At 50.2% G+C, this 25924-nt stretch overlaps 1 protein-coding gene across 1 annotated transcript in view; it reads right to left on the bottom strand.

Annotated features, from left to right (window-relative positions):
- Positions 1-4590: 4590 nt before the first annotated feature.
- GNMT (glycine N-methyltransferase) overlaps positions 4591-25924 on the bottom strand; it is a 102724-nt gene continuing 81390 nt past the window's right edge. Inside the window, exons 4-6 of the mRNA XM_063918745.1 lie at positions 21274-21416; positions 21086-21204; positions 4591-5185 (exon numbers count right to left, since the gene is read on the bottom strand). Coding sequence (XP_063774815.1) covers positions 5014-5185; positions 21086-21204; positions 21274-21416 — 434 coding nt within the window. The 3' untranslated portion in view covers positions 4591-5013. The remainder of the gene's footprint in view (positions 5186-21085; positions 21205-21273; positions 21417-25924) is intronic.

Consider the following 25924-nt stretch of genomic DNA (forward strand, 5'->3'; position numbering starts at 1 on the left):
ACACACCCAGCGTTCGCCCAGCCACTCCCCCGTTTCTCCAGCCACTCCCGTGTTTTTCCCAGAAACGGCAGCGTTTTTTCACACACTCCCATAAAACGGCCAGTTTCCGCCCAGAAACACCCACTTCCTGTCAATCTCACTCCGATCACCAGAACGAAGAAAAAAACTCGTAATGTCGTGAGTAAAATACCAAACTTCTTAGCAAATTTACTTGGCGCAGTCGCAGTGCGAACATTGCGCATGCGCAATTAGCAGAAAATCGCTGCGATGCGAAGAAAATTACCGAGCGAACAACTCGGAATGAGGGCCAGTAGCGTTTCAGATGAGCAGTGCACTAGTAACACAACTACAAGTTACATTGGATAGATGTGGCAGGTTAGTACAGGGCAATCTGACAATCCATTAGTACGGAATAAAGGGGGTAATTCCGAGTTGATCGCTAGCTGAAAATGTTCGCTGAGCAGCGATGAAGCAAAAAAACGGCACTTCTGCGCATGCGGCGCACTGCGCACGCGTGACGTACTTTCACAACGGCCAAACTATTTTTACACAAGGTCTAGCGAAGCTTTTCAGTCACACTGCTGGCCGCAGAGTGATTGACATGAAGTGGGCGTTTCTGGGTGTCAACTGACCGTTTTCAGGGAGTGTTTGAAAAAACGCAGGCGTGCCAAGAAAAATGCAGGCATGGTTGGGAGAATAAAGGGCATGTTTGTGACGTCAAATTCGGAACTGAATAGTCTGAAGTCATCGCAAGCTAGGAGTAGGTCTGGAGCTACTCTGAAACTGCACAATTTTTTTTTGTAGTCGCTCTGCGATCCTTTCGTTCGCACTTCTGCTAAGCTAAAATACACTCCCAGAGGGCGGCGGCTTAGCGTTTGCATGACTGCTAAAAACTGCTAGCGAGCGATCAACTCGGAATGACCCCCAAAAGCTCTTCATCTGTGCTCCGATTTCTTGGATTAGTTAATGCAATATGTCCTGAATGCTTTTACTATTACCCTCAGGGTGAGATGTTGGTATCAAGAATGGTCTGTAGAGTCTTCCCTTAAATTGATTCCATTGGGGAAATAGAGGCGAGCCGTCTGTATTGGGAAAAAGATTCATGTGGAGGTTCTTCTAGTTGTGGTTGAATGCTGATGTAAAGGTGGGTTACACACTAGGTGATGTGCTCGGTGAGCGACATCGCATAGTGTTTCCCTTCCTGGGCCACCAGACGACGGGCATACACACTGTGCGATATCACTAATTACATCGCACAGTGACGTCACGCCGTGGCTGGAGGGAGCATGCAGTTTTGGACGATGAGTCCAAATTGAGCTGCATGCACGGCTGGGACCAAGGGTCCTTAACGACCCGCGGGTCCCCGCATTGCTCAGTGGCGGCAGCAGACACACTGGACTATATAGTAAACTATCGCCCAGGAGGGGGAAAATGAGCTATATAGTTATACACTATCGCTAAGTGTGTACCCACCTTAAGGGCTGTAACACACTGGCCGGTTTCTCCCGCATGGCAAAAAGCCGGACAAACTTTGTCCGGCTTTTTGCCATCCGGGAGAAACCGGCAGAGTCTGTCACACAGGACGGCTTTGAGCCGTGTGTGATGCTGTGCGCATGCGCAGCATCAGACACGGCTTGGAAAAAAACCCGTTGTGTGTGAAAGCTCCCCTTCACACACACGGTTCATTGGCTGCAAAGACGGCCCGGCGCCCGCCCGGCAGCCGGACCTTCCAGTGGTGAAACCCGGCTGCAACCCGGCAGCCGGGCCGGGGCCGTGCAGTGTGAAGGGACCCTAGCCCTCACACTGTTAACTACAATGCCGGCACGGGAAAAAGCCGTCCGGCTTTTTCCCGGCCGGGTAGTGTGTTTTAGCCCTAAGGGCTGTGACACACTGGGCGGTTTCTCCCGGATGGCAAAAAGCCGGACAAACTTTGTCCGGCTTTTTGCCATCCGGGAGAAACCGGCAGAGTCTCGCACACAGGACAGCTTTGAGCCGTGTGTGATGCTGTGCACATGCGCAGCATCAGACACGGCTTCCGAAAAAACCGTTGTGTGTGAAAGCTCCCCTTCACACACACGGTTCACTGGCTGCAAAGACGGCCCGGCTGCCGCCCGGCCGCCGGACCTTCCAGTGGTGGGACCCGGCTGCAACCCGGCAATCCAGTGGTGCAGTGTGAAGGGACCCTAGCCCTCACACTGTTAACTACAATGCCGGCACGGGAAAAAGCCGTCCGGCTTTTTCCCGGCCGGCAAAAGCCGGGTAGTGTGTTTTAGCCCTAAGAGTACACGGTCAGGCAAGTCATGGCTGTCCCTTTACAGCTGCTCCGGCCCATCTCTGCCGCACTCTAATGACCATGGGTGACAGAATAATGTTGGAGGAAAAATAATTCTGCGGTTGGATTCTTACAAAACAAACCGGCCTTAGAAAGCTTTAGGGATGATCTCTCTAGAGAAGTGGTATCCAACCTTAATTGGGGTGTGATCTCAAGAAAATTAAACATCCTGAGGAGCTGCTAAAGTTTTTTTCTTCTTCTAAATGCTGTACTTGAATGCTTGCTGGCGCTCTCTCAGTGTGAAGACTGGACTCGTGTCCAGTGGAGTAGCTATAAATAAATCAAGTATGACCTCTAGCATCTGTCTCCTCCACAACGGAGGAGCGCTACGGAGGAGTCAATTGCGGACTCCCCCCGAAGTTGTGCATCGGCAGCAGCCAGCACGGGTCAAGCGAACCGGATTGCGGCTGCAAGCTACCTGTCGCTCGTGACCGCTGCTGTAGTGCTAAACAATGTTATCATGTCTGTGTCCCCCCCCATCCCAGACATCCTTCTTGTACCCCTTTCACATCTCCAATGCCGGATCCCATCCGGGAATTAGAAACGGGTCCTTACCAAATGGGATCCGACATTGGAGACTCTCCTACCTCTTCTGCTGGCTTCCAGACCTGGCATATTGCCGGGTCGGTTGCCATAGCGGCGGGAGGTGGAGCCGTCAGCGGGGGGTGGAGGTGGCGCTGGGAGATGAGCATCTCTGCGCCACCTCTCCCTAACTTGTAAACGGGTCCCGGATCGTCTCGACCCGGGAATCTGTTTACAGAGCCACTGACCCGGTATTCAACCCGGGAATAATACTGCTTATACCCGGGTTGAATTACCGGGTCAGGCGACCCGGGAAATCCGACATGGCGCTTTCACACCGCACACTGACCCGTGTCAACCTGTCAATAGGCCAGGTTGATACCGGGTTATTTGTGCAGTGTGAAAGGAGTATAACCGTTCTCATCCTCCCTCCTGTAAGTGGCCAGGTAATTTTGCCACCTAATTCAAAGAGAATGATTAAAAAATGAGCTACTCCGTGATTTGACGTACTGTATACAACCACCCTCTATAAGGCCAACATTTCTCTATCTTCACACCAATTTCCTCCTTCCTAAATTCTCTGATCTTTGGGAATTGCGCCAATCATTCAGCTGATAGAAATAGTTAAACTGAAGATTTCTAAAATATGTTCTTTAAAGAAAACAAGGACATTAGATAGTTACAAATTGTCTATATATAGACAAGGTCAAAAACAAGACGGAACTTTCACTGATAACAAGATTATTTGTTTAAATACAAAAACTGACCTTCTCAGAATTGCTAGGTCTCAGGATAAGATGTTACAGTCACAAGAGTCAGGTAGCTGTATATATATATATATATATATATATATATATATATATATATATATATATATATATATATAATTATATATATATATATAGTGTATGCGTAGGCTGGCCATAGTAACATTTAGGGCCTAATTCAGACCCGATCGCAGCCCGATGCCCTATGTCTAGTGCGCTCGTGCAGCAGCCGCACTGTTAGTGCGCACCCAGTGAGAGGCGGTCGCGGGGCGAGAGGGGGCGTACTGTTGGGGGGGGGGGGGGGGCACGGTCCAGCTACGCAGGCGTGTCCTGATCGAACCAGAACGTGGCGGGTAGGCGCCTGCCAGTGCCGCTAGGTTGCGCAGGCAGGGAGCTACTTGGCGGGTGCAAAAGTTTACTCAGTATATTAATGGTTTATCACAGTAAAGGTGGTTTACAGTGTTGCTGTGCTTCCTCTTCCTCTTATATACCTGTTTATACCTGTACATGGGAATATGGCGGCTTCCCGCACACGCAGAATGCTGCTGACTGGGTGACAGGACACCAGTGTTACCTAACTTCCAGTCCCCAGGAAGAGTGTGCAAGTCTCCCAGCTGGATGCCACCTCTAAACCCCAACCCCGGCTCACCTACAGTTGACCACAAGTGGGCGGTCCGATGACGTGATTTGCACTGTCATTTGAACCGAGTCAACGCCCCCTGCCTCACAATGACGTTAATTTCTGTATTGTGTAGCAGGGGTGGGGGTCACGATAACGAGGTGGTGCAGACATACCCACAGTACCACCCCCTGTTTAGCATCACATTTACCAGCCACGTGCCCCCTCCCATGCCGCACATTCTCCCCATCCCCCCCCAAGGAGGGGGCATCCAGAATGTCAGCAAGTACGGTCTTAAAGTACTGAGAACATTATTCTCCAAAAAGATAAAGAAAGACATGACACACAGGGACAAACATACAAAATATTTTAAAATGGCACATTTTTCGAGTAGTTTTACACCTGAAATTCATGTGAAGTCTGCAATGATTGAGTATTTTAACAATTGGTGTCATAGCTGATGCGGTTGCAAATTTGCAAGTTGTATGACAGAATAAATGTAACAATAAACATCAAAACTGGTAAATTAAAGGCGTAAAAAAAAATGTACTGATGACGTAACAGATAACGTTAGTTGTAGAATGCAATGAAAGAACGGTGTGTGACACGAGGTGACACTAAACAGTGTAGCAGCGGATTTATTTATACACTAAGCGCCTCAAGCCTAGCAGAAGCCAGACGCCTCCTCCAGCAATTACAGGTTATTAAAACGTTGCTTCAGATCCAATCCAGAGAGTTTTCGGCCGCGATTATGCAGATGTCTCGGCAACGTCTCAGGCTGTCCTCCTTGTCACATGTATGAAGTAACAGGGTTCATTGTCCTGGCCGGGGGTATATGGCTTAAAATCCCCATAAACCCTGTGCTCGCAATGACCCCCAAAGGCCTCCTGCAGGAGCGCAGTGAAGGACGCCAGGCGGTGAGGGTAGTACGACAGGCGGAATTTACTGGGGAAATAAAAAAATCATGTATGACGGCTCTGAGCAGGACAACACATCCTTACATACATACAGACGGAGCCACGATTATCTTGGCTTCTATGCTGCGCCTAGGTGCACCATGGTTTATTAGCATAAGCCTTTCATCTATTGTTCTCAGCTGCAATACAATAAGAGAGAACAATACAGCAGGGAATTAAGGTGGTCATTCCGAGTTGTTCGCTGTGCAGCAATGAGGCAAAAAATCGGCACTTCTGCGCATGCGTATGAGGCGCAATGCGCATGCGCGACATACTATTACAACGAACGATGTCGTTTCACTCAAGGTCTAGCGAAGCTTTTCAGTCGCACTGGTTGCCGCGGAGTGATTGACATGAAGTGGGCGTTTCTGGGTGTCATCTGACCATTTTCAGGGAGTGTTGAAAAAAACGCAGGCGTGCCAGGAAAAACGCAGGCGTGGTGGGGCGAATGCAGGGCGTGTTTGTGACGTCAAAACAGGAACTGAACAGTCTGAAGTGATCGCAAGCGCTGAGTAGGTATTGAGCTACTCTAAAACTGCACACAAAAAAACAACTTTCTTTGTAGCCGCTCCGCGATCCTTTCGTTCGCACTTCTGCCAGAGCCGGCCTTAGGCATAGGAAAACTAGGCAAATGCCTAGGGCAGTTGGTATGCTCAGGGGCACCAGCAGCTTCTGCTGATTAAAATGATATGCGGCATGCCTATATTCTGTGTGTGACTGCGGCTGTATCTGCATACAAAATGCTACGTTGCAGTGTATTCCTGGAAGTCACTGTAATGTAGCATTTCGTATGCAGATACAGGTGCAGTCGCACACAGAATATAGGCATGCTGCATATCATTTTAATCAGCAGAAGCTGCTTGTGCATCCTAGCCACATAGTAATGCAAATAAGATGCATTTTCATAAACAAAAGGCGCCCGACTTCAGCAGAGCTGCCAGCTGACTCATGCCAGGCATCTCCTGCAGAACTAGCGGCGGTGCTAGAGGGGCACCAGCCAAAATCTTGGCTAGGGCATCATATTGGTTAGGGCCGGCTCTGACTTCTGCTATGCTAAAATACACTCCCAGTGGGAGGCGGCATAGCGTTTGCACGGCTGCTAAAAACTGCTAGCGAGCGAACAACTTGGAATGACCACCTAAGTCCGACTGCCCTGGCTCACTTAATCCTATTAAAGGCCAAGATAAAGATGGTTCTATCTGTATAACTCCATGAAAACTGAAATGCGGCTACTTTTTGTATGGTACCTTTATGTTATCCAACCATTTGGCACGGATGCTGTTGGCACTTAGGATTCATTAGGAACCGGAGAGAAGGTACGAATGGCTTTATTTTGTGATTTTGGTGTGTTTTTTTCTAATAAGATTGGTGCAATGCGGCCATCACTAGATCCTCCTGCTATGTATATAAAGGCATTGCCTCTCATGCTCATTCCCCCCTCTCGCCTTGCTAACCACTGTGCACACAATGCTCCTATGCTGCTCTGGGAGTATTGACAGAGCTTGCTACACAACTGTGACATTCAGAATATCAACACCAGAATGTCGGCTTGGATGTTAAGTGAGCATGTGACATGTGGACATGGTCGTATTGTCAACACTGTGCATGCCGACAGCCAGCATGTCAATGTAATGTGTTTCTACTGTTGGAGCTTTAACACTGTCGTAGCCCTAACCACAGTCTATCCCTAACTGCAGCCTGAGCCTAGACCTGTAATGTCGACATAATGCCCATGTTGTCACTGTGAATGTCAACATGTTCACAGTCGGCATTCAGACACCGCGTCACTATGTGTAAAGAGGTCCTGTTCCTGTGATGCCTGGCTTCCCTGTGCTTGGACAAATCCCACATATTGAGCAAGTAGCGTATAACAGAACAGAACAAATACTCAATACTGTGCACATCCACATCCGCCCCGGTTACCCGTATTCCTCAGCCCTTTGGCAGCTTCTTTCGTTATATGGACATTAGTTTTCTTCTGATGATTATCAGACAGTCTGTCCTGGTATACTCTGTAGTGTGCCCAGAATAAGGGACCCGAAAAGTGCCCTTGGAGTGTGCCCTGGAACATGCTCTGGAGTGTGCCCTGGAACATGCTCTGGAGTGCGCCCTGGAACATGCTCTGGAGTGCGCCCTGGAACATGCTCTGGAGTGCGCCCTGGTACATGCTCTGGAGTGCGCCCTGGTACATGCTCTGGAGTGCGCCCTGGAACATGCTCTGGAGTGCGCCCTGGAACATGCTCTGGAGTGCGCCCTGGAACATGCTCTGGAGTGCGCCCTGGAACATGCTCTGGAGTGCGCCCTGGAACATGCTCTGGAGTGCGCCCTGGAACATGCTCTGGAGTGCGCCCTGGAACATGCTCTGGAGTGCGCCCTGGAACATGCTCTGGAGTGCGCCCTGGAACATGCTCTGGAGTGCGCCCTGGAACATGGTGTGCCCTGGAACATGCTCTGGAGTGCGCCCTGGAACATGCTCTGGAGTGCGCCCTGGAACATGCTCTGGAGTGCGCCCTGGAACATGCTCTGGAGTGCGCCCTGGAACATGCTCTGGAGTGCGCCCTGGAACATGCTCTGGAGTGCGCCCTGGAACATAGGGGGTAATTCAGAGCTGATCGTAGATGTGCTAAATTTAGCACATCTGCGATCAGTTTCTCAGACATGCGGGGGTATGCCCAGCACAGGGCTAGTCCGCCCCGCATGTCAGTCCCTGCCCCCCTCCCCCCCCCGACACAGGTACAAAAGCATCACTCGCCGCATCTTGGGTCGCAGCGGCTGCGTTTGATGTCACACAGCCACCACGGCCAGCTCCCCCCAACGGTCCAGATACGCCTCCGTTGTCCGGACCGTACCCAGCCACACGCCCCCTCCTGCCCCGCGACCACCTCTGTCTGTCAATCAGACAGAGGCTGATAGCATCTCACTGGCTGCACTGCACATAGTAATTCAGACTGCGACCGCTGCAGCGGGCATCGATCCAGTCTGAATTACCCCCATAGTCTGGAGTACGTCCTGCTCCTGGAACCTACTCTGGAGTGCGCCCTGGAACACACTCTAGAGCTTACTCTGGAATATACTCCGGAGCTTGCCCTGGAACCTACTCCGGAACTTGCCCTGGAACCTACTCTGGAACTTGCCCTGGAACCTACTCTGGAACTTGCCCTGGAACCTACTCTGGAACTTGCCCTGGAACCTACTCTGGAACTTGCCCTGGAACCTACTCTGGAACTTGCCCTGGAACCTACTCTGGAGTTTGCTCTGGAACTTACGCTGATGCATTCCCTGGAACATACTCTGGAGCTGCGCCATTGAGTACACTCTGGAGAGTCCATGTCTGTTTGTAACATTTTTTGTTGCATCTGAAACTTTTTATTAGGAAACATTCCACCCTGTTTCTCCACATTAGCTTATATCCAGGGGTTAAAGTGAGCCGGAACAGGGCGGAACTGCGTTCCATCAGTTCCACTTGGAGACGGAAATCAGTTCCGCCTTCTCCAGCTCACCTACCTCGATGTATGCCCGGCTGCACAGTGAGATGCCGGGCGCCCACTGAGATTGAGTTACCAGCGGGCGCCCAGCTCTCTCTCCACAGCGAAAGCCGGCGGCAGGAGCTCACTCCTGAGCTCTGGCTACCGGCTCTTTCAGTGTGCGCTATAGGAGAGACGTCATGATGTCATAACCGCAGGGCACTACCACTGGGGGCATAACTACAGGGGGTTAAATGACTGGGGGCATTATCATTAATAAGAATTTACTCACCGGTAATTCTATTTCTCGTAGTCCGTAGTGGATGCTGGGAACTCCGTAAGGACCATGGGGAATAGCGGGCTCCGAAGGAGGCTGGGCACTCTAGAAAGATTTAGGACTACCTGGTGTGCACTGGCTCCTCCCACTATGACCCTCCTCCAAGCCTCAGTTAGGACACCGTGCCCGGACGAGCAGACATAATAAGGAAGGATTTAGAATCCCGGGTAAGACTCTTACCAGCCACACCAATCACACCGTACAACTCGTGATACTATATCCAGTTTGACAGTATGAAAAACAACTGAGCCGCTCAACAGATGGCTCAACAATAACCCTTTATTTAACAATAACTATTTACAAGTATTGCAGACAATCCGCACTTGGGATGGGCGCCCAGCATCCACTACGGACTACGAGAAATAGAATTACCGGTGAGTAAATTCTTATTTTCTCTAACGTCCTAGTGGATGCTGGGAACTCCGTAAGGACCATGGGGATTATACCAAAGCTCCCAAACGGGCGGGAGAGTGCAGATGACTCTGTAGCACCGAATGAGAGAACTCCAGGTCCTCCTCAGCCAGGGTATCAAATTTGTAGAATTTTGCAAATGTGTTTGCCCCTGACCAAGTAGCTGCTCGGCAAAGTTGTAAAGCCGAGATGCCTCGGGCAGCCGCCCAAGATGAGCCCACCTTCCTTGTGGAATGGGCATTTACAGATTTTGGCTGTGGCATGCCTGCCACAGAATGTGCAAGCTGAATTGTACTACAAATCCAGCGAGCAATAGACTGCTTAGAAGCAGGAGCACCCAGCTTGTTGGGTGCATACAGGATAAACAGCGAGTCAGATTTTCTGACTCCAGCCGTCCTGGAAACATATATTTTCAGGGCCCTGACAACGTCTAGCAACTTGGAGTCCTCCAAATCCTTAGTAGCCGCAGGCACCACAATAGGCTGGTTCAGGTGAAACGCTGACACCACCTTAGGGAGAAACTGGGGACGAGTCCTCAATTCTGCCCTATCCATATGGAAAATCAGATAAGGGCTTTTACATGATAAAGCCGCCAATTCTGACACTCGCCTGGCTGAAGCCAAGGCCAATAACATGACCACTTTCCACGTGAGATATTTCAGATCCACGGTTTTTAGTGGCTTAAACCAATGTGATTTTAAGAAACTCAACATCACGTTGAGATCCCAAGGTGCCACAGGAGGCACAAAATAAGAATTTACTTACCGATAATTCTATTTCTCGTAGTCCGTAGTGGATGCTGGGGACTCCGTCAGGACCATGGGGAATAGCGGCTCCGCAGGAGACAGGGCACAAAAATAAAGCTTTAGGATTAGGTGGTGTGTACTGGCTCCTCCCCCTATGACCCTCCTCCAAGCCTCAGTTAGGATACTGTGCCCGGACGAGCGTACACAATAAGGAAGGATATTGAATCCCGGGTAAGACTCATACCAGCCACACCAATCACACCGTATAACTTGTGATCTGAACCCAGTTAACAGTATGACAAACGTAGGAGCCTCTGAACAGACGGCTCACAACAATAACAACCCGAATTTGTTTGTAACAATAACTATGTACAAGTATTGCAGACAATCCGCACTTGGGATGGGCGCCCAGCATCCACTACGGACTACGAGAAATAGAATTATCGGTAAGTAAATTCTTATTTTCTCTAACGTCCTAAGTGGATGCTGGGGACTCCGTCAGGACCATGGGGATTATACCAAAGCTCCCAAACGGGCGGGAGAGTGCGGATGACTCTGCAGCACCGAATGAGAGAAATCAAGGTCCTCCTCAGCCAGGGTATCAAATTTGTAGAATTTTGCAAACGTGTTTGCCCCTGACCAAGTAGCAGCTCGGCAGAGTTGTAATGCCGAGACCCCCCGGGCAGCCGCCCAGGATGAGCCCACTTTCCTTGTGGAATGGGCCTTGACAGATTTAGGTTGTGGCAAGCCTGCCACAGAATGTGCAAGTTGAATTGCGCTACAAATCCAACGAGCAATCGTCTGCTTAGAAGCAGGAGCACCCATCTTGTTGGGTGCATACAATATAAACAGTGAGTCAGACTTTCTGACTCCCGCCGTTCTTGAAATATATATTTTCAATGCCCGGACCACGTCCAACAACTTGGAATCCTCCAAATCGTTAGTAGCCGCAGGCACCACAATAGGCTGGTTCAGGTGAAACGCTGACACCACCTTAGGCAGAAAATGAGGACGCGTCCGCAGTTCTGCCCTGTCCGTATGGAAAATCAGATATGGGCTCTTATATGATAAAGCCGCCAATTCTGATACTCTCCTGGCTGAAGCCAGGGCCAGTAGCATGGTTACTTTCCATGTAAGATACTTCAACTCCACCGATTTGAGCGGCTCAAACCAATGGGATTTGAGAAAATCCAAGACTACATTAAGATCCCACGGTGCCACTGGGGGCACAACCGGGGGCTGTATATGTAGTACTCCTTTTACAAAAGTCTGGACTTCAGGAACTGAAGCCAATTCTTTCTGGAAGAAAATCGACAGGGCCGAAATTTGAACCTTAATGGACCCCAATTTGAGGCCCATAGACAATCCTGTTTGCAGGAAATGTAGGAATCGACCCAGTTGAAATTCCTCCGTGGGGGCCTTCCTGGCCTCACACCACGCAACATATTTCCTCCAAATGCGGTGATAATGTTGTGCAGTCACCTCCTTCCTGGCTTTTACCAGTGTAGGAATGACCTCTTCCGGAATGCCTTTTTCCCTTAGAATTCGGCGTTCAACCGCCATGCCGTCAAACGCAGCCGCGGTAAGTCTTGGAATAGACACGGTCCCTGCTGAAGCAGGTCCCGTCTTAGAGGTAGAGGCCACGGATCCTCCGTGAGCATCTCTTGAAGTTCCGGGTACCAAGTTCTTCTTGGCCAATCCGGAGCCACTAGTATCGTTCTTACTCCCTTTTGCCGTATAATTCTCAGTACTTTTGGTATGAGAGGCAGAGGAGGGAACACATACACTGACTGGAACACCCACGGTGTTACCAGAGCGTCCACAGCTATTGCCTGAGGGTCTCTTGACCTGGCGCAATACCTGTCCAGTTTTTTGTTGAGGCGGGACGCCATCATATCCACCATTGGTTTTTCCCAACGGTTCACAATCATGTGGAAGACTTCTGGATGAAGTCCCCACTCTCCCGGGTGTAGATCGTGTCTGCTGAGGAAGTCTGCTTCCCAGTTGTCCACTCCCGGAATGAATACTGCTGACAGTGCTATCACATGATCTTCCGCCCAGCGAAGAATCCTTGCAGCTTCTGCCATTGCTGTCCTGCTTCTTGTGCCGCCCTGTCTGTTTACGTGGGCGACTGCCGTGATGTTGTCCGACTGGATCAACACCGGCTGACCCTGAAGCAGGGGTTTTGCCAGACTTAGAGCATTGTAAATCGCTCTTAGCTCCAGTATATTTATGTGAAGAAACATCTCCAGGCTTGACCATACTCCCTGGAAGTTTCTTCCCTCTGTGACCGCTCCCCAGCCTCTCAGACTGGCATCCGTGGTCACCAGGACCCAGTCCTGTATGCCGAATCTGCGGCCCTCTAACAGATGAGCACTCTGCAACCACCACAGAAGAGACACCCTTGTCCGTGGCGATAAGGTTATCCGCTGATGCATCTGCAGATGTGATCCGGACCATTTGTCCAGCAGATCCCACTGAAAAGTTCGTGCGTGGAATCTGCCGTATGGAATCGCTTCGTAAGAAGCCACCATCTTTCCCAGGACTCTTGCGCATTGATGCACAGACAGTTTCCCTGGTTTTAGGAGGTTCCTGACAAGTTCGGATAACTCCCTGGCTTTCTCCTCCGGAAGAAACACCTTTTTCTGAACCGTGTCCAGAATCATTCCCAGGAACAGCAGACGTGTCGTCGGGGTCAACTGAGATTTTGGAAAATTCAGAATCCACCCGTGTTGTTGCAGCACTAGTCGGGTTAGTGCTACTCCGTCCTCCAGCTGTTCTCTGGACCTTGCCCTTATCAGGAGATCGTCCAAGTAAGGGATAATTAATACGCCTCTTCTTCGCAGAAGAATCATCATTTCGGCCATTACCTTGGTAAAGACCCGAGGTGCCGTGGACAATCCAAACGGCAGCGTCTGAAACTGATAATGACAGTTTTGCACCACGAACCTGAGGTACCCTTGATGTGAAGGGCAAATTGGGACATGCAGGTAAGCATCCTTTATGTCCAGGGACACCATAAAGTCCCCTTCTTCCAGATTCGCTATCACTGCTCTGAGTGACTCCATCTTGAACTTGAATTTTTGTATGTACAGGTTCAAAGATTTCAGATTTAGAATAGGTCTTACCGAGCCGTCCGGCTTCGGTACCACAAATAGCGTGGAGTAATACCCCTTTCCCTGTTGTAGGAGGGGTACCTTGACTATCACCTGCTGAGAAAACAGCTTGTGAATGGCTTCCAATACCGTCGCCCTGTCTGAGGGAAACGTTGGCAAAGCAGACTTTAGGAACCTGCGAGGGGGAGACTTCTCGAATTCCAACCTGTAACCCTGAGATACCACCTGCAGGATCCAGGGGTCCACCTGTGAGCAAGCCCACTGTGCGCTGAAATTCTTGAGTCGACCCCCCACCGCTCCTGAGTCCGCTTGTAAGGCCCCAGCGTCATGCTGAGGGCTTTGCAGAACCCTGAGAGGGCTTCTGTTCCTGGGCAGGGGCTGCTTGCTGCCCTCTCTTACCCCTTCCTCTGCCCCGAGGCAGATATGACTGTCCTTTTGTCCGCTTGTTCTTATAAGACCGAAAGGACTGCGGCTGAAAAGACGGTGTCTTTTTCTGTTGGGAGGGGGTCTGAGGTAAAAAGGTGGATTTTCCGGCAGTTGCCGTGGCCACCAGATCCGATAGACCGACGCCAAATAATTCCTCCCCTTTATACGGCAATACTTCCATATGTCGTTTGGAATCCGCATCACCTGACCACTGTCGCGTCCATAAACTCCTTCTGGCAGATATGGACATCGCATTTACTCTCGATGCCAGAGTGCAAATATCTCTCTGCGCATCTCGCATATAAAGGAAAGCATCCTTTAATTGCTCTATAGTCAATAAAATACTGTCCCTATCCAGGGTATCAATATTTTCAGTCAGGGAATCCAACCAGACGACCCCAGCACTGCACATCCAGGCTGAGGCGATGGCTGGTCGCAGTATAACACCAGTATGTGTGTATATACTTTTTAGGGTAGTTTCCAGTCTCCTATCAGCTGGATCCCTGAGGGCGGCCGTATCAGGAGACGGTAACGCCACTTGTTTTGATAAGCGTGTGAGCGCCTTATCCACCCTAGGGGGTGTTTCCCAGCGCGCCCTAACCTCTGGCGGGAAAGGGTATAATGCTAATAACTTTTTTGAAATTAGCACTTTTCTATCTGGGTTAACCCACGCTTCATCACATACATCATTTAATTCCTCTGATTCAGGAAAAACTACAGGTAGTTTTTTCACCCCCCACATAATACCCCTTTTTGTGGTACTTGCAGTATCAGAGATATGCAAAGCCTCCTTCATTGCCGTGATCATATAACGTGTGGCCCTACTTGAAAATACGTTTGTTTCATCACCGTCGACACTAGATTCAGTGTCTGTGTCTGGGTCTGTGTCGACCGACTGAGGTAAAGGGCGCTTTACAGCCCCTGACGGTGTCTGAGACGCCTGGGCAGGTACTAACTGGTTTGCCGGCCGTCTCATGCTGATTTTTGTAATGTGCTGACATTATCACGTAATTCCATAAACAAAGCCATCCATTCCGGTGTCGACTCCCTGGGGGGTGACATCACCATTATCGGCAATTGCTCTGCCTCCACACCAACATCGTCCTCATACATGTCGACACACACGTACCGACACACAGCAGACACACAGGGAATGCTCTTATCGAAGACAGGACCCACTAGCCCTTTGGGGAGACAGAGGGAGAGTTTGCCAGCACACACCCAAGCGCTATAATATATATGGGAACAACCTTATATAAGTGTTGTTCCTTATAGCAGCTTAAATATATCAAAATATCGCCAAAAAATGCCCCCCCTCTCTGTTTTACCCTGTTTCTGTAGTGCAGTGCAGGGGAGAGTCCTGGGAGCCTTCCTCACAGCGGAGCTGAGCAGGAAAATGGCGCTGTGTGCTGAGGAGAATAAGCCCCGCCCCCTATTTCGGCGGGCTTTTCTCCCGGAGTTTTAGATATCTGGCATGGGTTAAATACATACATATAGCCTCAATGGCTATATGTGATGTATTCTTTTGCCATAAAGGTATTAAATATTGCTGCCCAGGGCGCCCCCAGCAGCGCCCTGCACCCTCCGTGACCGCTTGGTGTGAAGTGTGTGACAACAATGGCGCACAGCTGCAGTGCTGTGCGCTACCTTCATGAAGACTGAAGAGCCTTCTGCCGCCTGTTTCCGGACCTTCAATCTTCAGCATCTGTAAGGGGGGTCGGCGGCGCGGCTCCGGGACGAACCCCAGGGTGAGACCTGTGTTCCGACTCCCTCTGGAGCTAATGGTGTCCAGTAGCCTAAGAATCCAATCCATCCTGCACGCAAGTGAGTTGAAATTCTCTCCCCTAAGTCCCTCGATGCAGTGATCCTGTTGCCAGCAGGACTCACTGAAAATAAAAAACCTAAAAACTTTTTCTAAGCAGCTCTTTAGGAGAGCCACCTAGATTGCACCCTGCTCGGACGGGCACAAAAACCTAACTGAGGCTTGGAGGAGGGTCATAGGGGGAGGAGCCAGTACACACCACCTAATCCTAAAGCTTTATTTTTGTGCCCTGTCTCCTGCGGAGCCGCTATTCCCCATGGTCCTGACGGAGTCCCCAGCATCCACTTAGGACGTTAGAGAAATGGGGGCTGAATATGCAGCACTCCTTTCACAAATGTCTGAACTTCAGGTACTGAAGCTAGTTCTTTTTGAAAGAAAATCGACAGAGCCGAGATCTGTACTTTAATGGAGCCTAGTTTTAGGCCCATATTCACTCCTGCTTGCAGGAAATGCAGAAATCGACCTAGTTGAAATTCCTCTGTTGGGGCCTTTTTGGCCTCGCACCATGCAACATATTTCCGCCATATGCGGTGATAATGCTTTGCCGTAACATCTTTCCCGGCCTTAATAAGCGTAGGAATGACTTCTTCCGGAATACCCTTTTCCTTTAGGATCCGGTGTTCAACCGCCATGCCGTCAAACGCAGCCGCGGTAAGTCTTGGAACAGACAGGGCCCCTGTTGTAGCAGGTCCTGTCTGAGCGGTAGAGGCCACGGGTCCTCTGAGAGCATCTCTTGAAGTTCCGGGTACCACGCTCGTCTTGGCCAATCCGGAACCACGAGAATGGTGTTTACTCCTCGCTTTCTTATTATTGTCAATACCTTTGGTATGAGAGGCAGAGGAGGGAACACATAAACCGACTAGTACACCCACGGTGTCACTAGAGCGTCCACAGCTATCGCCCGAGGGTCCCTTGACCTGGCGCAATATCTTTTTAACTTTTTGTTGAGGCGGGACGCCATCATGTCCACCTGTGGTTTTTCCCAACGGTTTACCAGCATCTGGAAGACTTCTGGATGAAGTCCCCACTCTCCCGGGTGGAGGTCGTGTCTGCTGAGGAAGTCTGCTTCCCAGTTGTCCACTCCCGGAATGAACACTGCTGACAGTGCTAGTACATGATTCTCCGCCCATCGGAGAATTCTTGTGGCTTCCGCCATCGCCATCCTGCTTCTTGTGCCGCCCTGTCGATTTACATGGGCGACTGCCGTGATGTTGTCTGACTGGATCAGCACCGGCTGGTGTAGGAGCAGGGATTTTGCTTGACTTAGGGCATTGTAGATGGGCCTTAGTTCCAGAATATTTATGTGAAGGGAAGTCTCCTGACTCGACCATAGTCCTTGGAAGTTTCTTCCCTGTGTGACTGCCCCCCAGCCTCGAAGGCTGGCATCCGTGGTCACCAGGACCCAGTCCTGTATGCCGAACCTGCGGCCCTCTAGAAGATGGGCACTCTGCAGCCACCACAGTAGCGACACCCTGGTTCTTGGAGACAGGGTTATCAAGCGATGCATCTGAAGATGCGATCCGGACCACTGGTCCAACAGGTCCCACTGAAAGATTCTGGCATGGAACCTGCCGAAGGGAATTGCTTCGTAAGAAGCCACCGTCTTTCCCAGGACCCGCGTGCAGCGATGCACTGATACCTGTTTTGGTTTCAGGAGGTCTCTGACTAGAGATGACAACTCCCTGGCTTTCTCCTCCGGGAGAAACACTTTTTTCTGGACTGTATCCAGAATCATACCCAGGAACAGTAGTCGTGTCGTCGGAACCAGCTGTGACTTTGGGATATTCAGAATCCAGCCGTGCTGGTGCAGCACCTCCTGAGATAGTGCTACTCCCACCAACAACTGTTCCTTGGACCTCGCTTTTATTAGGAGATCGTCCAAGTACGGGATAATTTAAACTCCCTTTTTTCGAAGGAGTATCATCATTTCCGCCATCACCTTGGTAAATACCCTCGGTGCCGTAGACAGTCCAAACGGCAGCGTCTGGAATTGGTAATGGCAATCCTGTACCACAAATCTGAGGTACTCCTGGTGAGGATGGTAAATGGGGACATGCAAGTAAGCATCCTTGATGTCCAGGGATACCATGTAATCCCCCTCGTCCAGGCTCGCAATAACCGCCCTGAGCGATTCCATCTTGAACTTGAATTTTTTTATGTATGTGTTCAAGGATTTAAAATTTAAAATGGGTCTCACCGAACCGTCCGGTTTCGGTACCACAAATAGTGTGGAATAGTAACCCCGGCCTTGTTGAAGTAGGGGTACCTTGATTATCACCTGCTGGGAATACAGCTTGTGAATTGCCGCTAGCACCGCCTCCCTGTCTGAGGGAGCAATCGGCAAGGCAGATTTTAGGAACCGGTGGGGTGGAGACGCCTCGAATTCCAGTTTGTACCCCTGAGATACTATTTGAAGGATCCAGGGATCCACCTGTGAGCGAGCCCACTGATCGCTGAAATTCTTGAGGCGGCCCCCCACCGTACCTGGCTCCGCCTGTGGAGCCCCACCGTCATGCGGCGGACTTGGAAGAAGAAGCGGGGGAGGACTTTTGCTCCTGGGAACCTGCTGTTTGTTGCAGTCTTTTTCCCCTACCTCTGCCTCTGGACAGAAAAGACCCGCCTTTTCCACGCCTGTTTTTCTGGGTCCGAAAGGACTGAACCTGATAAAACGGCGCCTTCTTAGGCTGTGAGGGGACATGGGGTAAAAATGCTGACTTCCCAGACGTTGCTGTGGAAACTAGGTCCGAGAGACCATCCCCAAATAATTCCTCACCCTTATATGGTAACACTTCCATGTGCTTTTTTGAATCTGCATCTCCTGTCCACTGGCGAGTCCATAAGCCTCTCCTAGCAGAAATGGACAATGCACTTACTTTAGATGCCAATCGGCAGATTTCCCTTTGTGCATCTCTCATATATAAGACTGAGTCTTTTATATGGTCTATGGTTAACAGGATCGTGTCTCTGTCTAATGTGTCAATATTTTCTGACAGTTTATCTGACCACGCAGCGGCAGCACTGCACATCCAAGCTGACGCAATAGCTGGCCTAAGTATAATGCCTGTGTGTGTATATACAGACTTCAGGATCGCCTCCTGCTTTCTATCAGCAGGTTCCTTGAGGGCGGCCGTATCCGGAGACGGTAGTGCCACCTTTTTAGACAAACGTGTGAGCGCTTTATCCACTCTAGGGGGTGTTTCCCAACGTGACCTATCCTCTGGCGGGAAAGGGAACGCCATTAGTACCTTCTTAGGAATTACCAATTTTTTATCAGGGAAAGCCCACGCTTCTTCACACACTTCATTTAATTCATCTGATGGGGGAAAAACTACGGGTAGTTTTTTCTCTCCAAACATAATACCCTTTTTAGTGGTACCAGTAGTTATATCAGAAATGTTTAACACCTCTTTCATTGCCTCAATCATACAGTGAATGGCCTTAGTGGGCATCAGGTTTGACTCATCGTCGTCGACACTGGTGTCAGTATCCGTGTCGACATCTGGGTCTGCTTGAGGTAGCGGGCGTTTTAGAGCCCCTGACGACCCATGCGACGCCTGGGCAGGCACGAGCTGAGAAGTCGGCTGTCCCATATTTGGCATGTCGTCGATTTTCTTATATAAGGAGTCTATACGTGCACTCATTACTTTCCATAAGCCCATCCACTCAGGTGTCTGCCCCGCAGGGGGTGACATCCCTTCTAAAGGCATCTGCTCCGCCTCCACATCATTATCCTCATCAAACATGTCGACACAGCCGTACCGACACACCGCACACACACAAGGAATGCTCCGAATGAGGACAGGACCCACAAAAGCCCTTTGGGGGGACAGAGTGAGAGTATGCCAGCACACACCAGAGCGCTATATAATGCAGGGACTAACTAAGTTATGTCCCCTATAGCTGCTTTTTATATTATATATGTATTGCGCCCAAATTTAGTGCCCCCCCTCTCTGTTTTTACCCTGTTCTGAAGTGTAGACTGCAGGGGAGAGCCAGGGAGCTTCCTTCCAGCGGATCTGTGAAGGAGAAATGGCGCCAGTGTGTCTGAGGGAGATAGCTCCGCCCCTTTTCCGCGGCCTATTCTCCCGCTTTTTTCTGGATTCTGGCAGGGGAATTTACCACATATATAGCCTCTAGGGCTATATATTGTGGTATTTTTGCCAGCCAAGGTGTTTTTATTGCAGCTCAGGGCGCCCCCCCCCCCAAGCGCCCTGCACCCTCAGTGACCGGAGTGTGAAGTGTGCATGAGGAGCAATGGCGCACAGCTGCAGTGCTGTGCGCTACCTTGGTGAAGACTGATGTCTTCTGCCGCCGATTTTCCGGACCTCTTCTTGCTTCTGGCTCTGTAAGGGGGACGGCGGCGCGGCTCCGGGACCGAACACCAAGGACTGGGCCTGCGGTCGATCCCTCTGGAGCTAATGGTGTCCAGTAGCCTAAGAAGCCCAATCCGGCGAGTTCGCTTCTTCTCCCCTTAGTCCCTCGCTGCAGTGAGCCTGTTGCCAGCAGATCTCACTGAAAATAAAAAAACTAAAATTATTCTTTCTTTCTAAGGGCTCAGGAGAGCCCCTAGTGTGCATCCAACCTCGGCCGGGCACGAAATCTAACTGAGGCTTGGAGGAGGGTCATAGTGGGAGGAGCCAGTGCACACCAGGTAGTCCTAAATCTTTCTAGAGTGCCCAGCCTCCTTCGGAGCCCGCTATTCCCCATGGTCCTTACGGAGTTCCCAGCATCCACTAGGACGTTAGAGAAAAGGGCATTAATAGTGGGGGCACTACTAATAAGAGCATTGTAAAGGGGGCACTTCATAAGAGGCACCACTCCTGGGGACATATGGGGCACTACTACTGGGGACATTGCATAAGGGGCACTACTACTATGGGCTCTATATAAGGGGCACTTCTAGTACAGTGGACATTGCATAAGGGGCACTACAATAGTGGGCATTGTATAAGGGGCGCTACTGCTGTGGGCATTATGTGTATTACAGGGTGCTACTACTGTGGACATTATGTGTATTAGGGGTGCTACTACTGCGGGCTTTGTGTATAAGGGACACTAATGTGTGTCATAACATGAATGAGGGACACTACTAAGTGGTGTAATGTGAATAAGATTGTGCTACTTTGTGGCATAATTTTAATTGGCAATACTATTGTGTGACCACGCCTCTTTCTTTTTTGAAACCACGCCTCTTTCTTTTTGAATCCACGCCCTTTTTGGGGGCAATAACTTTATTGCATGGGCGCCGGGGGGAGTTCCACCACCTCTCTAGGACCACTTTAAGCACTGCTTCTATCAGTGTGTTTCTTTATTTGACTATATAGATTTTTGGAAGCCCTGTACGTATTTACAAGCTATATTCTGCTTCGTACAGTCTAACTGCCTCATCCTTTTGGGGAATTCTCCAGAGAAAATAAAACCTCATACAACATTACTTGACATTTGTCTGGAAGACTTGCTCCCCCCCCCCCCATCCCTTGCAGCGTATCTGCAACACAATGATGCTATGAAAGACTGTTGCACTCCTGGAATGGCGACACTACAGCGCCAAAGATTACAATCAATACCTCAGCTCAGGCTGTGACTCCCCTGAGGCCGGCAACTGGACTGTGTAATCCAGGGTCACCATATGTGGCTTGTTATCCACCCACAAGACAGAGGTGCTGATGTCCTGCGTCAGGTCACTCTGTGAGAACAGAAAGAGATTAGGCACTGTCACAATGTAAGAAGCACAGCTCTGAGGACCAGCCCTCACCTTGTAGTAAATGTTCTTCCCTTGCGGTGCGCAGCCTGTGTTCAGGATGTAGTCATAGTTTCTGTGATCAATGATGAAGATTCCCCCAGGTCGCACCATCCCAGCAATGTTATGGAGTGCCAGACGTTGGTCACTCTGGTCTCCTAATGGTAAAGGACACAATGGACAAAGAGATGGAAGATGGACACTAGTTACGTTTGGCCACTGTCTCCACCACACTGTATGAATGGGACAATAGAATGTTACTCTGGGTTATTACATCTCAGAGCTGGATTCACACTACTTTGGCCACATCTAATGTTGAATGGGACAATAGAATGTTACTCTGGGTTATTACATCTCAGAGTTGGCCACATCTAATGTTGAATGGGACAATAGAATGTTACTCCTGGGTTATTACATCTCAGAGCTGGATTCACACTACTTTGGCCACATCTAATGTTGAAGCCTCTCTCCAATCCAGATCTCTTATTATACTTGCTTACCCTCCAAACTGGTCATAATTCATATTACCTAAGTAACACCTTTAGAGTCAATTTCATTAGAAGATACAATGGGCCTGATTCTGCATTGCATGCAGCAGTGTCTATTGGTGGTCACCTAATGCGTCTTTATGCAAACCACTTAAATAGTGTTAGCTTGCCACAGAAAATCCAAATCCTAGCACTGACCCGATATGATCAATGTGCCATAAACAGCAGCTGTGCGAAATGCGCTGGTGAGGTAAGTCATCAGGATATTTGATCCAGGTCTTCTGAGTGGTGGAGAGACAAGACAGGAGCCAGGCTCCAGTAAATGAAGACCTGTTACATCACCTCCGTATGTGCAGGGGGTGGTCGGAAGCCGGTAACACAAGTAGCCTAACAAGCTGCATGAGAGCTATCAGGTGCAAAGACTCTGAGTTATCATTCAGCTGACGCGCTTCTCTGCAGAGGGTGCTACTAATGCGTGGCTGCAAAATATTTATATTTATTCACATCAATTTTCAGGTTATTCCTCAATAGGGACTCTTGCCCTTCTTATTCCCTTCCTTTTCTTGGCATTCCCTCCCCCCTCACTATGCTCACTGCTTACTTGCAAGATTGTCAAGACTCTTTGTACCTCGCCACTCCGGGGTGGTATAGTGAAATCGGGGTACCACGCCGTAGGTTACAGGTCAAACCCTCCTAGAAACACTCATTCCTGCTACGTTCCAATCCACAATGTTTTTTTTGCCCAGTCAGGATGTCTTCATCCTCTCTCCTGACAATGGGCCCTGTAGTTTGCCCAGTGTTGCTCTCAAGACGTCATTACAGCAGAAGCAGGAAAACGTGTGGAGTAAACTGAAGTAAAAAATGCATCTTTAATTAGAGCCAAGGGCCTGATTCAGAGTTGAAGGAAGATGCGGCACCACCTACCTATTTTGGTGTCCACCCATCTGCGACTTTATGCAAATGCTGCTATAAAGCCCTTTCCTGGTGTACAGCCGTGTAGAGCTGCCATCAGAAGTTGCGGTGCCGGGACTGAGAAAATAGGCTGCAACCTGCCACCAGCAGCCTCTCACCTCCTCATGTGTCCTTCCAGCAGCCTCTCACCTCCCCACGTCCTTCCAATAGCCTCTCAACTCCCCATGTGCCTCCAGCAGCCTCTCACCTCCCCACGTCCTTCCAGCAGCCCCATGTGCCTCCAGCAGCCTCTCACCTCCCCACGTCCTTCCAGTAGCCTCTCAACTCCCCATGTGCCTCCAGCAGCCTCTCACCTCCCCACGTCCTTCCAATAGCCTCTCAACTCTCCATGTGCCTCCAGCAGCCTCTTACCTCCCCACGTCCTTCCAGCATCCTCTCAACTCCCCATGTGCCTTCAGCAGCCTCTCACCTCCCCACGTCCTTCCAGCATCCTCTCAACTCCCCTGAAGAGACAGCACTCGTGGCATTTTGTGGGCCAATCGGAGCTCGCAGGCCTGAAGCTTGGGGGCCAGTGCCAAATCCACACTGCTGCTACCCGTACCCCCTTCTCTGTCTCGGCCCGGGACTGCAGTACTGGCAGCCCCCCCCAGCAAACTCTCACCTCCCGAATGTCCCACCTCCATCAGCATCTCACCTCCTCCTGTGTCTCTACAGCATCCTCTCAACTCCCCATGTGCCTCCAGCATTCTCTCACCTCCCCGTGTCCCACTCGCTCCAGCAGCCTCTTATCTCCAGCAGCATCTCACCTGCCTCTGTTCATCCAGCATCCTCATCTTACTCTGTCCATCCAGCAGCCCCTCATCTTTCCTTGTATCCCACCTGCAGGGGTGGATCTGGCGCCAGGCCTCTAGCTGGTTTTAGCAGGCGGACCGACAGGAAGACCTGAAGAGACAGCACTCGTGGCATTTTGTGGGCCAATCGGAGCTCGCAGGCCTGAAGCTTGGGGGCTAGTGCCAAATCCACACTGCTGCTACCCGGGCCCCCTTCTCTGTCTGGGCCCGGGACTGCAGTACTGGCAGCCCCCCCCCCCCCCCCCCCCCTTATGCAGCAGTGTAAAGACTGAGATGCCTACTTTCAGTGTCTGCAGGCTTTGTAATTCCGTCTGGTGCATCATTAGACACCACCATCGGTCGCACCATTGAAACTTGTTCCAGCTTTATGGCAGGTGCAGATTTCCCATCTGAGTATGGTGTCCACTGTGAATGATTGAGTGACTGTGTACAAAAACACAAATATCTCTGATACCGTGCATCTCAATCACAACTGCGCCCTTGTGCGTACATAATGTGTAACACATACACAATACAAGTTTATAGGGATTTTTGAACATGAACAGTAGTACAAAAAAAATCGCTCAACTTAATGAACATCGGCATTACCTGCGGTTCTAAATCAAGCCCTGCCCTGAATGTGGAACTTAATGTCATTGTAGAGATTTATCCCAACTTCTAAGGAGTGGAGAAATAGACAAGTAAAGAAAATGCCCATAGCAATTAATCAGCTTCTACCTATCATGTTATAGAATGTACATAATAAAATCTAGCTAGAAACTGATTGGTTACTATGGGCAACTTCTCCACTGTTCAGAAGGTTTAATACATTTCTCTGACGTCCTAAGTGGATGCTGGGGACTCCGTCAGGACCATGGGGAATAGCGGCTCCGCAGGAGACAGGGCACAAAATTAAAAGTTTGACCACTAGGTGGTGTGCACTGGCTCCTCCCCCTATGACCCTCCTCCAAGCCTCAGTTAGGTTTTTGTGCCCGGCCGAGAAGGGTGCAATCTAGGTGGCTCTCCTAAAGAGCTGCTTAGAATAAAAGTTTGTTAGGTTTTTTATTTTCAGTGAGTCCTGCTGGCAACAGGCTCACTGCAACGCGGGACTAAGGGGAGAAGAAGCGAACTCACCTGCGTGCAGGATGGATTGGCTTCTTAGGCTACTGGACACTAGCTCCAGAGGGACGATCACAGGTACAGCCTGGATGGGTCACCGGAGCCGCGCCGCCGGCCCCCTTACAGATGCTGAAGAGAGAAGAGGTCCAGAAATCGGCGGCTGAAGACTTCCCAGTCTTCTTAAGGTAGCGCACAGCACTGCAGCTGTGCGCCATTGCTCTCAGCACACTTCAGACTGCAGTCACTGAGGGTGCAGGGCGCTGGGGGGGGGCGCCCTGGGCAGCAATGTAATTACCTTTACTGGCTAAAAATACATCACATATAGCCCCTGGGCTATATGGATGTATTTAACCCCTGCCAGGATTACAGAAAAAACCGGGAGAAGAGCCCGCCGTGAAGGGGGCGGGGCCTATCTCCTCAGCACACAGCGCCATTTTTCCCACACAGATCCGCTGGTGGGAAGGCTCCCAGGCTCTCCCCTGCACTGCACTACAGAAACAGGGTTAAAACAGAGAGGGGGGGCATTTTTTGGCGATATTATTATATATTAAGCTGCTATAAGGGAAAACACTTACTATAAGGTTGTCCCTGTATAATTATAGCGCTTTGGTGTGTGCTGGCAAACTCTCCCTCTGTCTCCCCAAAGGGCTAGTGGGGTCCTGTCCTCTATCAGAGCATTCCCTGTGTGTGTGCTGTGTGTCGGTACGTGTGTGTCGACAGGTATGAGGACGATGTTGGTGTGGAGGCGGAGCAATTGCCTGTAATGGGATGTCACCCCCTAGGGAGTCGACACCGGAATGGATGGCTTTATTTATGGAATTACGTGATAGTGTCAACACGCTACAAGGTCGGTTGACGATATGAGACGGCCGGCAAACCAATTAGTACCTGTCCAGGCGTCTCAAACACCGTCAGGGGCTTTAAAACGCCCATTACCTCAGTCGGTCGACAGACACAGACACGGACACTGACTCCAGTGTCGACGGTGAAGAAACAAACGTATTTTCCAGTAGGGCCACACGTTACATAATCACGGCAATGAAGGAGGCGTTACATATTTCTGATACTACAAGTACCACAAAAATGGGTATTATGTGGGGTGTGAAAAAACTACCTGTAGTTTTTCCTGAATCAGATGAATTGATTGAAGAGTGTGATGAAGCGTGGGTTACCCCCGATAGGAAGTTGCTAATTTCAGAGAAGTTATTGGCATTATACCCTTTCCCGCCAGAGGTTAGGGCGCGCTGGGAAACACCCTCTAGGGTAGATAAGGCGCTCACACGCTTATCAAAACAAGTGGCGTTACCGTCTCCTGAT

This window comes from Pseudophryne corroboree, chromosome 4 (genome assembly GCF_028390025.1).
Source record: "Pseudophryne corroboree isolate aPseCor3 chromosome 4, aPseCor3.hap2, whole genome shotgun sequence".
NCBI lineage: Eukaryota > Metazoa > Chordata > Amphibia > Anura > Myobatrachidae > Pseudophryne > Pseudophryne corroboree.